At 35.4% G+C, this 17,265-nt stretch overlaps 1 protein-coding gene across 12 annotated transcripts in view; it reads right to left on the bottom strand.

Annotated features, from left to right (window-relative positions):
- The window catches only part of LOC102998193 (shugoshin 2), a 67,585-nt gene that overhangs the window by 36,506 nt on the left and 13,814 nt on the right, over nt 1–17,265 (bottom strand). For 4 of the 12 annotated variants that reach the window (XM_057550665.1, XM_057550664.1, XM_057550666.1 and 1 more), the window contains exons 1-5: nt 13,598–14,079; nt 11,345–11,479; nt 9,286–9,461; nt 8,275–8,352; nt 7,478–7,563 (exon numbers count right to left, since the gene is read on the bottom strand). In XM_057550665.1, the coding sequence (XP_057406648.1) occupies nt 7,478–7,563; nt 8,275–8,352; nt 9,286–9,461; nt 11,345–11,477 (473 nt within the window). In that variant the 5' untranslated portion in view covers nt 11,478–11,479; nt 13,598–14,079. Of the gene's footprint in view, nt 1–7,477; nt 7,564–8,274; nt 8,353–9,285; nt 9,462–11,344; nt 11,481–13,597; nt 14,080–14,122; nt 14,261–17,265 lie in introns of those variants that run through there. The other 8 variants (XM_057550660.1, XM_057550661.1, XM_057550657.1 and 5 more) reach the window with 5 other exon arrangements.

Here is a 17,265-nt window from a genome sequence, read left to right as displayed (position 1 = left end):
TAGAACTGAAATGAGATTTCATATGTTGTTCATCACAGGGAAGTAATAACAAGTCTGAGTTCAGATAAGGTAACTATCTACTAAAATAAAACATCAAACTTGTTGGAGGAATATATCTGAATCCAGATTTTCTACAACATAGGAGCCACAATGTCAGGGGTACAATCCAATACTATTCAATATATGAAGCAACAGAAAAACATGATTCAAACTCAAGAGAAAAAGATAATCAACAGAGAATGATCCAAATAAATAAATGGCCAATAAGCACATGAAAACATGCTCAGTTTCATTAGTCACCCAAAAAATCCAAATCAAAACCACAGTGAGATACCACTTCATATCCACTAGGATGGCTATAATCAGAAGGATAGATAATAACAAGTGTTAGTGAGGATATGGGGAAACTGGAACCCTAATACTTTGCTGGTGGGAATGTAGAACAGTACAGCACCTTTGGAAAACAGTTTGCCAATTCTTCCAAAAGTTAAACATAGAGTTACATGATCCAGCAATTCCACTGGTAAGGGTACACCCAAGAAAATGAAAAATATGTCCACACAACAACTTTTATATGGATATTCATAGTACCATTACTCATTTACAGCCTAAAAGTGGAAAGAGCACAAATGCTCATTAACAGATAAATGGATAAACAAAATGTAGTTTATCCGTACCAGCCATTAAAAGGAATGAAATACTAATACGTGCTATAATATGGATGAAACATGAAAATGTTATGCCAAGTGAAAGAAGCCAGACACAAAAGGCGACATATTGTGTGATTCCATTCATATGAAATGTCCAAAATAGGCAATCCATAGAGACAGAAAGTGGATTAGTGGTTGCTGGGGCCTGGGGAAGAAGAGATGAGAAATGACTACTAATGGATATAGGTTTTCTTTTTGGAGTGATGAAAATATTCTGGAATTGGAGAGTGGTGAATGTTGCACAACTTTGTGAATATATTAAAAACCACTGCATTGTATACTTTAAAAAATAAACTTCATATTATGAGAAATTTTATGTTAATGTGAACTATATCTCAATTTTTAAAAAATAAGTAGAAAAAAGGAAATAATAAGGTGCAGACACCAAAGAAATATGAAACCAAAAAAAAATTGAGAAAAAACAAAAATCAATGAAACCAAAAGCTGAGTTTTTTTAAGAGATCCGTAAAATTGACAAAACTCTAACTAGTTTGATCAAACTTTACTGTCTAGATGAAATGGATAATTTTCTAAAAAGACAAATATTTTCTAAGTTGACCTGAAAAGAACAGAAAATCTGAAAAGCCCTCCATATCTATCTAAGAAATGAAATTAATAATTAAAAACTCCAGACCCACTTCTCTTATGAATTCTCTCAAATACTTAAGGGAGAAATACCAATTGTACAATTTTTTTCAGAAAATGGAGGAAGAGGGAATGCTTCTTATCTCATTTTACAAAGCCAGCAAAACCATCATCAAAACCTATCAAATATATAATAAGAAAATTATACACCAATATTCCTTATGAAAATAAGTACAAAATTCTTTAAGTAATTATTAGCAAGTCAAATCCATCAACACATAGAAAGAATAATACACCATTATTATACACCATGACCAAGTGTAATTTATTCTAGGAATGTAAGGTTGGTTTAACATTAAAAAAATCAAAGTCACATTAATAGAACAAAGGAGAAAAGTTATGATTCTCTCCACAGATACAGAAAAAACAAAGTTGAAAAAATTCAATACAAATTCATTATTAAAACTCTCAGCAAACCAGAATAAAAAGGAACTTCCTCAACTTGCAGGAACGGTGCCAACTTTTCAACAGTAAAGACAGAAGCCAGAAGACAATGAAATGATACCTTTAAATTTCTAAAATTTAATAACCTAAAGTTTTATCATTGCAAACATAATCTTTAAAAATGAAGGTGATATAAATATGTTTCCAGAAAAATAAAAGCTGAGTGGATGCATTGCTAGTACCTGCACTAAATAATAAAGGATTTCTTCAGGCAGAAGGAAAATTATCTCAGAAGGAAATAAAACACAAGAAGCTTATTTGTGAATTTTACCTCAATAAAGCTGGAAAAACAAAAAATAATATACAATTAAAAAGGAGCATACAATTAAAAAATGCAGGAAGCAATATGAAGAAATTGGAAATGAATATTGACTACACAAAACAGTGAAAGTAGTTAATTTGTGGGATTAAAATATATGCAGAATGAAAATACATAATAATAACATAAAGGCAGGACACAGGAATGTCGAGTCCAAGTGTTCGAAGGTGCTAGCATTACTGAGGAATGTTAATACAATAATCAGTATTAGAGTATAATAAATCAAGGATGAGTGTTGCTATCATTAGGGTCATCATAAAGGAATAGAAGTTAACAGACAAGGAAAATTAAATTATGAAAAATATTTTATTTCAAATGAAATAAAGAAAGGAAAGAAAAAGCAACATAAAACAGGTGGCTCAAATAGAAAATAACTAGATGGCAGATATAAATCCAACTCTCTCAGGAATTATATTAAATGTAAACATAACAGCTATTCTAAATAAAAGAGATGATATTACATTAAATTCATTTTTTAAAAAAGGTAAACCTACATGCATTTTAAATATAACAGAGAGTTTGAAAGTATAGAAAAGGACACACCATGGCAATGTTATATCAGACAAGTAGACTTTAAAGCAGTATCATTTCCAGAATTATTTCATATTGATAAAACAATTTATCAGGAAAACAAATCAATCCTAAATTTATATGCATCTAGTAACAGCTTTAAAATATATAAGCAAAAAACTGACAGAACTAAAAGGAGAAATAGATAAATCCATAATCACAGTGGTAGACTTTAATGCACTTCTCTCAAAAGCTGATAAACAGACAAGAGAAGCAGGAAAGATATGGAAAGTCTGAACAATATAATCAGCAAACCTGACATAATTGACATATATAAAATGCTGCATCCAACAGCCACAAAATACACATTCTTTCCATGTGTACCAAAAATATTTACCAAATTAGACCAAGCTGTGTTCTAATGCAAGTCTCAATAAATTTAAAACGACTAAAATCACTTGAACTATATTTTGTAATCACAAAGGAATTAAATTAGAAACCAACAAAAAGTAATTAGAAGAAAACACCCAGCTGCTTGGAGATTAAATAAGCTTGTAAATGATCCATGAGTCAAACAATGTATCTGAACCGAAGGTAATAAATACTTTGAAATAAATGATAATAAGGATACAGCTTATCAAAAAATGTGGGATGCAGCTAAAGGAGAAAAATAGCCTTAAATGTAGGCAGCTATGCCCCAACAACTTCATATTTTTGAAAAGGCTTAAAAACAATAATCTAAACCATTTTAAGAAACAAATAATTACAGTAATAATAAAACTTTTAAATTGAAAAGATAAACACAACACTGTAAATCAACTATACTTCAATATAATTTTAAAAAGAAAAGGTAATAAGAAGCAGAATAAATGCAATAGGAAATAAATACCCTAAAAGAAGGATCAACATAACCCCAAAGATGATTCATCTTTGCAAAGATGATAACATTGATAAATCTCTAGGGCAAAACTAATCAAGAAAAAAGTGAGAAAAAACAAATAGCCAATATTGAGAAAGAAAAAGAGAACATCATTATGTACCCTACAGCAGACATTAAACGTGTGACTAAAGCTATTCTGAACAATTATATGCCAATAATTTGATATTTTAAATGAAATGGACAAATCTTTTTAAAAATTAACAAACCTGACAAAAGAAGAAATAGAAAAGCTGAATATTCTTACATCTATTAAAATGGGATGTTATCAAAAATGTTTCCACAAAAAAACTTCAGGTCCAGATAACTTCTCCCAAATATTTAAAGAAAAAATATTTTTTTACACAAATACTTCAAGAAAATAGAAAGAGGGGTATTTATCAATTCACTTACTGTGACCAGCATAATATAAATACCAAAACTTGACAAAATATATTATAATAAAGGAAAATTATACATCATCTTCATTATTAAAATACATGCAAAAATCCTTTAAAGGATTAGCAAAATAAATTTAGTGATATGTATCAAAGGGATATATCATCAGGAGCGATTCATTTCAAGACTGTAAGTGACTTAACATTAAAAATATCAATTATAATTCATTACCTTAGTAGAAAAAATATTAAAAATTCATTACATTAATAGAAAAAAAAGAGAAAAATATTATCTTCTCAATAGTGACAGAAAAAGCATTTGATAAAATCCAACAGCCATTGATGAAAAAACTCTCAGCAAACTAGGAGTACAATGGAACTACTTTAATCTGATAAGGAGAATCTATAAGAACCTAAGAGCAAACATATTAAATAATCGGACTACAATAAGAATACCCACTGTTAGTACTTTTATTCATTACTGAACAAGAAATAATCAGTCCAACAAGGTAAGAAACAACAGATAAAAGTCCTATAAACTGGAGAGGCGGGTGAAGGGAAAACTGTTCTTATTTACCAATAATAAAATTCTATTAATAGAAAATTTTAAAAAAACTATGGATAAACTATTAAAATTAATAGCAACGTCAATATAAACAAGGTCAATATTCAAAAATTAGTTGTATTTCTATATACTATCATCAAAAAGAAAAAGACAATTTGAAAACTATCAAGAATAGTACTAAAAAAAGAAAAAATAAATAAATAAATAAATAAAAAGAATAGCACTAAAAACATCAAATAAGTAGGAATAAATGTAAGATGTGCAATAACTGTATTCTAAAAGCTCTGAAACTACATACATAATATCTAAAAAACAGAGTGATATACCATGGTAATGGATGAAACACTCACTTTTATAAAGTGTCAATTTTCCCCAAACTGAACTATATTCTACATAATCCCAATCAAAATTCCAGGGGTGTGTGTGTGTGTGTGTGTGTATGTAAACTGACAAGCTGATTCTAAAATTCACATGGAAATGCAAAAGGCCAAGAAATATATATTTTTAAAGCATAAATAACTAAAATAGAGATTCAAACTATCAAATATCGAGACTTATTATAAAGCTAGTAATTAAGATAGTGTGGTTTTGACAAAAAGACTCATGTAATAGAATAGTGAGTTCAGAAATAGACCCATACATATCCAGTCACTTGATTTTTTATACAGATGACAGTGCAATGAGGTGGGGAAAGGATGGTCTTTTCAATAAATGGTTCAAGGTCAACAGGATTTTCACACTAAAAAAATAAATGACTTTTCTCTCACATCATACCCAAAGTTCTAGGTAGACTGAAGATCTAAACATGAAAGAGAAAATAATAAAGGTTTTAAAAGAAAACATACATAGGAGAACACGTCATGACCTTGCAATTGGTAAAGGCTTTCTTAAAAGACACAGAAAGCATAACCATAAGAGGGAGGGGGACAAACAGATATAGATATATAAATTGGGTTCATCCAAAGATACCATTAAGAGAGCAAAGAGGCAAGCCACAGAGTAACAGACATTTGTATGCACAAAGAATTTATACACATTGTATAGAAAGAACTCCTACAAATCTGCAAAGAAAAAAAAAAAAAGATAACCTGATAGAAAGAAAATAAACATATAAACAGATGCCTAACTTCATTAAGTATTGGGAAATTAAAACTTCAGCGTAATACCTCTACACCTCATATGGCTAAAATGAAAAAGACAGACAATAACAAGTGTTGTTGGAGATACATAACAACAGGAATTCTCATATATTGCTGTTAGAAATGTAAACTGGCATAATCCCTTTAGAAAACTGTTTAGCAGTTCCTTGCAAAGCCAAATACAGGTAAACCGAGCAATTCTACTCCTAAGTATATACCCAACAGAAATGTTTATATATATTAATCAAAAGGCAGATACAAGGTAGAATTATTTATAATAGACCAAACCTAGCAAAAAAACTAAAAACAGAAGGATGGATAAATTATGGAATAATCATACAATGGAATACTACACAGCAATGAGAATGACTGATCTACAACTACATAGGACAATATGGATGAAATCTCATGAACACAATGTTGAGTTACAGGAGCCAGAGACCAAAATCATACATCCTATATGATTTCATTATAGGAAATTCAAAACTAGGCAAAATTAATTAATCTACAATGTTAGTAGTCAGGATAATATTTATCCTTGGGTGGGTGATGAGTAGTGACTGGCAAGGGGCACAAGGATATCTGAGGTACTGGTAATAATCTGTTTCTTGGTCTGGATATTGGCTATACCGTATAGTGTTCACTGTGAAAATTCATCATTCTCTAAAGATTTTGGCACTTTTCTAAAATGTACATTATACTTCAAATAAAAGTTTACTTAAAAAAACACAAGAAAATTTTCTGGAGGGCAAGTTAACACTTGATTCATACATTTACGTGAAATAATGCATGCATAATGACAGCCAAGATTTTCTTGAAAAAGAACTGAGCACCTACAAGACAACAAAATGTACTATTTTAAAACTATATTAATTAAAATGTACAGGTGCAATGTGGTGCCAGTACAGAATAGACAAAACAATGGAACAAACTGGAATGAATAGAAAATGACACAGTGGATAAAAGAATTTTTTTTTTACTATAGTACAGATACCACTTCAATACATAAGTGCACTTTGTACACTTAAAAAAATGCATGAAACCTATAATTTATGTAACAGAAAGATCATTGTCTAAAAGAGACAAGACAATTCTGATCAATGCTATTAATTCACTGAGTCATTTTACCTCTCTGGACCTCAGTAACTGTCTTTAAAAGTGATAGGTTTGAAATAGGGTATTTACTAAGATTATAATCAAATTAATCAAGAAATGGGAATTTTGGTCAGGAGAATAGTAATGATGAAAGTTAATTTTAAAGTCTGAGTAGTATGCAAGATAATAAAGGTAGAAATAGTTATCAGATTTACCCAGCAGAAAACATGAGGCCAGTGGTGACCTGGAGGAAAAGAAAGAACTGAAGAGTAGCAGGATTCTATAGATGACCTTGGTTATTGAATTGCTGGGTAAGTTTCCTTGGAGCCCTGGAAATACAACCTGTAGCAAGATACCACAACCATCTCATTTCTAGCTTAACAGGCAACTACAGGTTGATGAAACCTGAACACTGCATAACACACACAGATTATGTTGTATGAAAATCTAAGTATTCTGAACCAGTGTAATTCAAACCTATGTAACTCAAGGTCTACCTGTGCCTCTTTCTTCTCTAGAAACTATGGGAAAACTGAATATTATTTCAAAGTTTAAAGCTGAATTCTATTAGATTATATCTTTAATTTCTTTCACTGATACAATATTGACAAGTATTTCATTATTTATTTTTAAATGTTTTGCTGTGTTGAGGAAGCAAACCAAATAAAAACTTTTCGAAGTCCAATTCAGGTAAAAGTGCACCAGTCAGTATTTAACCAAGTTTTGAAGCAATTACCTTGCAAATGGAAGACGCATCAATTTGCACTGTTTACTAACCCGTTTCTTCTTGCTACTTGGCAGAAGAAAGGGACTCTGATGGAACTATTTTTGAAAAGAACAAAGAAAATGAAAATGAATGAAATTTCTAATCTCATTAGATCATGTTTGTCATTAAAGTACCAAATTATACAAGGATATTAACAGTAATAGAACAATTCTTGCGTTTAGCCTTCAATAGTTTAATGAGAATCATGTGATGATAAGGTTAAACACAGTTCATCCTTAATCATGCCATACAAAGATAATCACTACTAATATTTTGGTATATAACCTCCCAAACTTTATTCTATGCCTATGAATAAATACACACGTCTATACTCATGCATATACAATATTTCTACATATACATTTGACCCTTGAAGAACATGGGGATCTAGGATCTACCTCTATTTTTTTCCCCTAATAGTTTTTCGATTGTGTCCATGTTCTTAAAAATAATACAAATTCTTCCCTAATTTGAAATATGACTTTTCTACTAATATCTTTTATGTTTTTGAGTCTGTTTTGTCTTGTGTTCCATGAGCTGTCTAATCCTGTGTTACTTTTAATCAAAAGCTTATTTTTATATAAAAATTTCAATAACCAATTGTATCAAATAATAATGTGCTGTTAGCCAATTAAAATTAATATTATCTCCATTCCTTGGTATAAAGTTTAAGATATGTATCTCTAACCTTGATGCTACTTAACTTATCTCAATTATCCTCAATAATGCTAAAAATATTACACTATTTAGACACAAATTCTACTTACCTCAGAAAGAGTGCTCATTTCAATTGCAGTTATCAAGTTATTGTTCATGAGTGCTTCTATTTCTATAAGCTTCTTATTCTGAAATAAAGAAAGAGCCTTCTAATCAACTAAGATTTGGAGTTTATTATACCATACATGTACAAATACCATCAGCTGAGAAGACTTAAAAAATAACAGATCACATTAGGCTAAAAAGGTGCTACACTGCAATAGTTCAAACAGACACAGACACAGACACATACGCACACGTTTTGAATGCTTTTGAGCTATCAATCATAAATTTTCCTACTTTTTTTTTTTGGCAGCACCACGCGGCATGTGGGATCTTAGTTCCCTGACCAGGGATCGAACTCGAGCTCCCTGCATTGGAAGCACAATGTCTTAGCCACTGAACCGCCAGGGAAGTCCCTTCCTACATTTTTAATCTTCTCATAATAATAATACATCATGTGGCAACTGAACACAGTTTGTCAGCCACAGGAATTTAACCTCCAAGAAGTATAGTAAGTCATTTTTCCATTTTAAATTAATTTCTACTCATTTTGGAGTTAGAGCTATAGCTGTAGCTGTAACCTAGCTAAGCACTGGCTCTTACTGCCCTGCTGTGGACAGAGTTGGAAGTTGGAAGGAAAAGCAAGGACTACAATCTTCATTCTACTTGGCTTGTAGCCAGTGGAATGTTGCCATTAACAGAGAATACAAACACTCAGGGAACTTCCCTCCTTTCAACTCACTGGAGGAATTATGCCCATCTTCTTAAAATATATTAATGTATCAAGTTTTGCTTATGATAAGCAATCAAATGTTGATCAAGGTATTATATTAGTTTGCAGAGCCACAAGTACACATTTAGAATGTAGATTCAAGACACCTATTTTATTACCCAGTAACAGGTTGTCCATTAACATGGCACACTCTTTCAATATTTTACAATAATTACAGGTTTGAAAAACATTTAAAGCTTCTAAAATAATACAGTTTTAGAATTCAAACACAATATAGTTTCCACACCAAATTATTTAGCTTTAGACGAAGAAATGTGTTCTCAAAATTCAGTTTCTCCACTTCTTTTTGCAGTAGCATCTTTTCAGTCGTAATTCTTCGAGAATTTTCTTTCTCTCTGCTAAGAGCCTGAGCTAATGCCCTGTTGTTGTGCTTTAAAGAAATTTTGAAAATAGAAGAATTGTCTGTAAAAAAATTGTAAGAGTTAATATTGAACATCTTAATACATTTTCATATTCCTTAATAAAACTACTTTGGACAAAACATATTTCACTTTGTAAGTTTTAGCTGAAGTTAGAAAAGAAGAGCATGACAACACAGATGGAATTTTGAAAAAAATGTACCCAGAGTTTGGAGCTGGAGAAATAAAAGCTAGATAGAAGGTGAATAAGAGTTGTGAGAAATGCAGAATGTTTGTGAATACAGAGTTAGGAATAAGAGGACTCTAATATAGACACGGTATTCTAGATAATTAGATCAGTCACAAAAACTAAATCTTGATACTTGCTGCTCTGCCTTCCTTCCTACTTTTGACTAGGAGGTAGAATGCAGAAGCTGATCCCACAGCTCTAACTAAAGATGTCCTAGAGAAATTAGGGTAGCCAATCTGTGAAAATTTTACAGCCAGTTTCTGTGGCTCCAGAACTGAACAAATTAATGCTCCCAAAGTCCATTTTTCAAAACCTCAAGTAGAAAGGCAGCATACTTACTGTAACGTCGGACAGATCATCTAAACCCTGTGGGATCTTCTACCTCCACCTTAGATATCCTACCTCTTATTTCTAGGCATCTATTGCAATCTAAACTTGACCCCTTCTCTTTACAAGTACTATGTAAATATAATTTAAATCAGAATGCTTTCCCGTTGTTAGCAAAAGAAATTTAACTGTGAATTCCTTGGTAACGCTCACCTTACATATAGTGTTCCCTTAGTACACCTAAAGCATAATTATATTTTCATAATTTTGATTTACATGCCACTATTCAATAACACATCCCTTGAATTTAAAGTTATAGTATATGTAATATGTTTTATAATAGTAATATATATTTTTATGTAATAGTATTAATAGCTATAGTAATAGTAATGGTAAGAATAGTTTATAATACTAATAATATTTTTTTAAATACTCAGGGAAAGCTTGGGCTTCTGACAAAAACAGAGTCCAAAAAGTACTTTATTTTTGGCACAAAGAAAGTAGATTCAGACAGCCACCTTTGACATATCAAGTGGAAATAGACTAGAACCAGTTTAGAACTTCCAGAAGCTAAAGGTTAATAACATTTTCCTGTTGCACTCCTCAGACTCAGTGTATTCCTTCACAGCAGTGGGCATGCAATGGTCCTGCCAACGAGAATAGGAAACTGCCACTATAGAAAGTGATCTAATACAAAAGATGGTCCTAGAGACCTGGGTAGGAGCAACATTACGATTTAAAGATACTCAGGAGGCTGGGCTATTTTTTCGCACGTGTTGATCAACAGGAAACCTCCCCCAATCCTGCTAAGATGGAAATGAATCATTGAGATAATTTTCAGAAGTAATGAAAATTTATCTTGGGGTGTTTCCCTGACTTTTTTTTTTTTTTTTTGCCTTCTGATATCTTAGCTCCAGAATCCATGAAACACCATCTCCAAAGAGCTCAGTGCCCTCAGGATGAGCTTTGGTTACATAAAATCACCCACTACAGCACACTATCTGGGCCAACCACCTCTAGATTACCCATCATCCAAATGCTGCAATATGTCAGAAGGACAATCCGTCACTTTTTTTTCAGCTCTTTTTCAGAAATGTCACGTTGGTATTTTCTTTGCAGTGTAGGAGGTAGCTGCCTTGGGCCACCCCAGCCTCACTGCTGAAAATTCAGCTGTCACCACTGACAGTAAATCATCATAACCATCCAACTAACAGGAGTTGAAGGAGATAGGAAGAACTGAACAGAGAAAGTGTCATTTAACAAAATAGTCATTTTAGTCATTTTCTATACTTGAAAAAGCATCAAATACTATATCAATTCTCCAGAAAAAAGTAAAAATGTGAGTATACTTTAAGACTAATAACACTTACTTATTATTTTTGTTTTGATTTTTGAAGCAAGAGAAACATTCAACTTAGCAGCCTTTGAAATTCTTTTCTCTTTCACATGTCTTTTAATTCCTGAGGTAAAAAGTGAACCAGTTTCCATCACTGGGTACTCCATCACTGAAGTAAAAAAAAGAAAGAAAGAAAGCAGGAAATCATAGTATTAATAAATGGAAAAAGGATAACTGATAAATACATTCTAAGAAGTAAATCATGACTGAAATAATATACTTTATACATATTTGCAGAACCCTTCATATAAAATCTGAAAGTATGAATATAATCAAAAGTGGTTTAAAAGTAGAATCCTAAAAAGGTAAATGACTTTGTTTTTTCGTTCAAACCTATATCATTATATCTGCCTGCCAGGAGCTAGGCTAGGCACTGGGGACAAAAAACAGGATACAGCTGCATAGGAAGGCATAGTCATGGAATGCACAGTCCAGCGTGGGCACAGACTCTATTGTGATACAAAGTAAGAAGTGTAACCTTAGAGACATGCACAGAAGAAATATACCTAATCCTATGGGGACTGTTCCCACTTCATCCTCGGACATACACTTCATTTCTCTGCAGCCTTTACAGCAAAACTCCTTAAAAAAATTGCCTATAGTCAGTTTCCAATCTTCTTGTAACCCTATTTCACTCAGGCTTTCACTCAATTCCAACAAAACTGCTTTTGCCAAGGTTTCTAATGACCTCCACACTGCTAATCTAATGGTCAGTTCTCAGTCCGCATCTAACTTGATCTAAGAGCAGCATTTAATGTGGTTAATTTCTCTTTCCTCCTCAAAAACGATATTTCCTCAGCTACCAGAACACCAAACTCTTGGGGGTTTTTTTTTCCCTAGCTAACTAGCTGCTTCTTTCCAGTCTCTTTTACAGATTCTTCCAACCTATAATAAGTTCTCTCCTTGGATTTCTTCTCTTTATCTACCCTCAATCTTTTGGTGTATTTTATGTATTTAAGTCATGGCTTAAAATACTACCTAGGTATCAAGAACCCCAAAATTTATGTCCTCTGTCTGGATCTCTTTCCTGAACTTCCCTGGATTCATATAGCTGTCTACTCCACAATTCCACTTGGATAACTAAAATAGCATATCCAACTTGACCTGCCCAAACCTGCTTCACTCAGAGCCTTCCCCACTTCAGTTAACGGCATCTCCATCCTTCCAGTTGCTCTAGTCAAAAAATCTCTCACATCCCAATTTACCTTCACAATGCATTTAGAATCTGACGATTTCTCAGTATCTCCACTGCTACCAACCTAGACTAAGGCACTAAATGTCTCACCTGAATTATTTCAATAGCCTCTTACCTCCCTACTTCCACTCCTGCCCTCACTACCGTCTATTAATCTATACTTTCTAAAACTCTCCACCACCTGCTCTTCTTCCCATTTCTATAACTTTAAACTCCTCCTTCTCTCCCCCTAGTCCATTCCTCTCAAGCCACAGTGGCCACCAAGATCTAACTGCTCCTGACATATGCCAGGCATTCTTCAGCTTCAGGTCCCTTGTATTGGAGTACCCATTCCAGGGTGACTTACCACACAGAGATTGAGGTACAGTCATTCCTTGGTATCTGCAGGGTACTAGTTGCAGGACTCCCACAGATACCCAAATCCACCATGCTCAGGTCCGTTATATAAAATGGCATAGTATTTACATATAACCTGGGCACATCCTTCTGCATAGTTTAGATTACTTATAGTACCTAATACAATGTAAATAGTTGTAGAAGCAATATAAATGTTATGTAAATAGTTGCTCGGCAATTAGCAAATCAAACTTTGCTTTTTGGAACTTTCTGGAATTTTCCCCAATTTTTTCCATCAGTGATCCGGTTGGTTGAAGGAGATGATTCGGAACCCGAGAGTCGGACAGGAGAGCCGACTGTATTATAAATAGTGGTTAGACTGTGTTGGTGCCCCAGTTCTAATATTTCATAGCTATGTGAGCCTAGCATCTCCAAGTCTCAATTTCCAGACTTAGAAAATTATAAAAAGTCAGAGCATCTCACTGTAGGGACTTAATGAGCCAACGCATATACAGTGCCTAGTACTGGACGTAGCACAGAGCGCTCACTAACATTACCTATGTATTATTACTCTGTAGCTCTTGTCTGGCTAGCATCTCGGCTAAAGCAGAACTATTCAATCCCACATCCAATTCTCCTGAATTGGATTCCTCATCTAGAAAAATCATAGTCCCTATTTGCCTACCGAAATCCTACCTGTGCGTCAAGACCCAGTTCTGGTTCTAAGTTCTTCCCAGTCGTCTATCACCGCTTCGCCTTCAGTCAGCCTCCCTTTTAATCGAGCTCTCCAAAGGAAAGGGCTCCTCCAAGAACTTGAGTAAGCAGTCTCTAACATTCATTCAGCCTATTTACTGAGCGCTCACAGTGAGCCAGATACTGTTCTAAAAGCAGTAGAGCAGTCATATAGACAGAAATCCCTTCCTACAGGAGCTGGGTTTCTGCCTGGCGGCTGGCCCCCCTCATGGAGCCGAGAGCTCAAATCCCAGGGGCAAGAAGCAGCGACTCAGATCCAAAGCAGGGCCTTCCTCAAGAAGCCCCTCCGAGCCAGCACTGGGCCCGGGGGCCGGGAGACCCGAGGCGGAGTGGGCGGGGCCGCGGGCCGCGCGCGGCTCGGCGGACCAGAGACCCGGGAGGGCAGCGCCGGGAGGTTCGGCTCAGGAAAGGCATGGGTCCCGCCAGACAGGGCAAGGCCACGCCAAATGTCACAGGTCACCGACTTACCGCTTTTTCAGCGTGGTGGGACCACCGCTCAGCTCCCGGAGCCCAGCCCTCGGGGCCAAGGCTTGGGTTTAAACTCCGTAGCCGTTAGCGGTTGCCTCGTCAGCCAATCAGGTCCCGAGAAGGCGGCGCAAAGCAGCTTGGTTACCAGGAAGTGGGAGGTGGAAGGGGAGGGACCTCGCCGCGGGCGATGGAAGGGGGCGTGGCCAGGCAAGCCAGGGCGACTCAGCCTGGGTGGAAGGCTTTGAGCAGGTTCTGTTGCGCTGTTTCCTGATGATTTTGAAAAAGAAAACGCTCCTTTGACAAAGCTACCTTTGTGAGTCAGATGTTTAAAAGGCTTGACAGCCACCTGAAGCCTGTTGGAAAGTTTTTGTTGTTTCTGACGTTACTGTGAGGCTGCCCGCCCACATTTTACCAGTTCTTCTGTATCCTTGCACTATGATGCCAGCAGCGTCATTTCGTTTCCACTTAAAAGCCCTCCCCATTTTTCTTTTAACTTTTCGAGGGGAAAGCGGCCATGAAATTTCGTTGAAAATCCTGGATCTCATTAATACTCAGGTCTTATATTAATGGTTTGTTTTAGCTAAATATACAAGAATGGCATTTTCTGTGATTCAGAGCTACACAAAAATATATATTACTCACTTTATGTTACAGGTCAATTAGCTTAGTTTCCTTTCACAAGTGACTTTCATAATCCATACAAAGAATTTAGAAAAACTATACAGAGAAGAAAATTTCCTCTTTGTATGCCATTAGATTGAAAACGAAAATAGCTTGTTAAATCTAGGTTTTAATAATTAATTATACAGTGATGCAGTCAACTTCATATTCTTGTCAATATTTTGTTCATTTGGGGACATTTGAGAATCACAACTTTCCATTTTACTTTAGAGAATCTAGACAAATGATGCAAAACATGGTTTTGAGTTAGATCTTAAATATATTTCAAGATTGGTCTCCATTGAGATCTAGCTATGTGAGTCTTGTGTAAGTAGAACAGTTTTTATTGATTGGCTGCCTGCTAAAATAACAGTCTATACGACAGTAAAAACTTCAATAATAGTGGTTTAAAATGAAATATATTGATTATAGAAATTTCTGGTTATCAAGGGGTTAACTAGCTGTATATCCTGTGTACCCAGCCTGACACATTAAATGCTCAATATATATTATATGTACCTTATTTCAGAGCAGTTCAGAGAATTTAATGAACCAAATGCCTGTAAATTATAAAAAGCTCTTGAAAATGTAAATTCTTATCATACAAAATCATAAACCTAAAAAGTGTAATTGACTGGGCTGAATTTAACCTGACCTCAGCTTGCTTTTAGGTCATTTGCCTCTTGGGTGGAGGCAAATGGATAGAGCCAGAAGCCCTGGGCTAGGAGTGTGAAGATACAGTTAGCTGTATTGAACACACATTACCTTTGGGTTCTTTGTTCCAAGCTCCTTATCTATAAATTAAATGAGCTCACAGTTGTGTTGGGATACTCTCCTGCACAGGGCACTGATTTTGCTCCTCTCCATCTCCTTAATTTTCATACTCATTAGTCACCTGATTTTCTCTACCTAAGAGTAGATTCCAGTCAATTAAAATTTGATTGTCCTGACCCATACCCCAAACACACACCAAAAAAGAGGAAGGAGGGAAAGGGAGAAGAGGAAAGCTTCCTGCCAAACAACAATAAGAATGAACAATCCTCTTTACCATCTCAGCACTACTAAAACAAAAATCATCCAAGAAAAACAATCCCTGAACAGGAGCCACGTAGAAGCACACTGCAAATCAATAAGCCAATAAAACAAAGTAGAAATAGTGTACATATATTTTATTAAACCATCTGATCTCATAACCCATATCAGTCTGGCAGGTTGAAAATTAGCCCAAGAAAAATTAACCTAATCTGATAGAAGCAGAAAAGGACGCTGGGTTATTTAAAGCATTTCTGGAGAGTATAGAGATACAGGCTTGGAAAACAGGCAGGAACAGGGGCTCTGGCAGCGGACAAGGACCCAGCCACAGTCACAGCCTGTGAAGATGCTGCTGATCCTGCAGAGCCAGCAGTGGCTTTGAATGCTGCTGTTGGGACCATCACTGTCACTGCTGCTACCTCTGGGAAAAGTGGGCATACTGTATGGCAGTGCTCCCCACCCCTGCCACTTGGCATCACTAGCTCCTGTTGCTAGGCCTGGGTTGGGTGTGCCTGACTGGTCAAGCTTGGATCACAGGCTACAAACCCTAGCTGCAAGGGAGTCCTGAACATTCAGCCTGTATCTGGCTTTATCAGATTCTTAGTGAGAGGCCATCTCTGCCTCCCACCTAGACTCAGGAAGGGCATTTTGAGCTGGGCAGCCAAAAGAATGACAAAGGTTTGTTTCAGTATTTTATGCTACCTTACTACAACCATTATTTCTATTCTCATTAATGAGAAGACTTCCTGCTATGCCCGGTGAGGGACAGGTAATAATTATAATTGCAACAGATAACATTTATCAAGTGCTTACCATTTCCTAAGCCCTGTGTCAGGCCCTTTATATGCCTTCTAAGTTGTCACAACGATCCTATGTGGTAGGTACTATTATTGCCTTTTTATGGTTGAGGAAACTGAGGCACAGAATATTTGAGTAACTTCTGCAAAGTTTAGTAAGCAGCATAGCTGGGATTTAAACCCAGGCAGTCTGGCCTGGGCCTCTTTGAAAGAGGATAAGTGACTTGTCATCTGCCACTTCGGTTTCGAGGCACGGCGTCCATCATGTGAATTTCATCAGGCTGCCTGCTTGCCAGCCTCCTCTTTTTCTTCAGTATACGTTTTTGGGGAGTCCCTTTTGGCATTATGCTAGAGGTGAAGATCAATGAGGCTGATGGGCAAACTATCCATTCCCATACATTTCTATAAGTAGAGACTGGAGGTGATTTGAGACTGTTTCTTTGATTTAGGCAAGGACAGGGAAGATGTAATAGGGACACTAAGCATTCTTCTCTCTGCTCTAGGTATATGTATGTGTGGAAGGAGGCTTCTCTGGGGAAGGATAAAATCATCAGGGGTCTTGGTCTATCATTTGTCTGGCTGCATAACCTCTAGCAGTAGTTCTCATTGCAGCTCTTTCACCTACACGACACTAGTCCACGTGCTGGACTATAT

This window comes from Balaenoptera acutorostrata, chromosome 8 (genome assembly GCF_949987535.1).
Source record: "Balaenoptera acutorostrata chromosome 8, mBalAcu1.1, whole genome shotgun sequence".
NCBI lineage: Eukaryota > Metazoa > Chordata > Mammalia > Artiodactyla > Balaenopteridae > Balaenoptera > Balaenoptera acutorostrata.
This window is presented reverse-complemented; position numbering and strand designations above follow the sequence as displayed.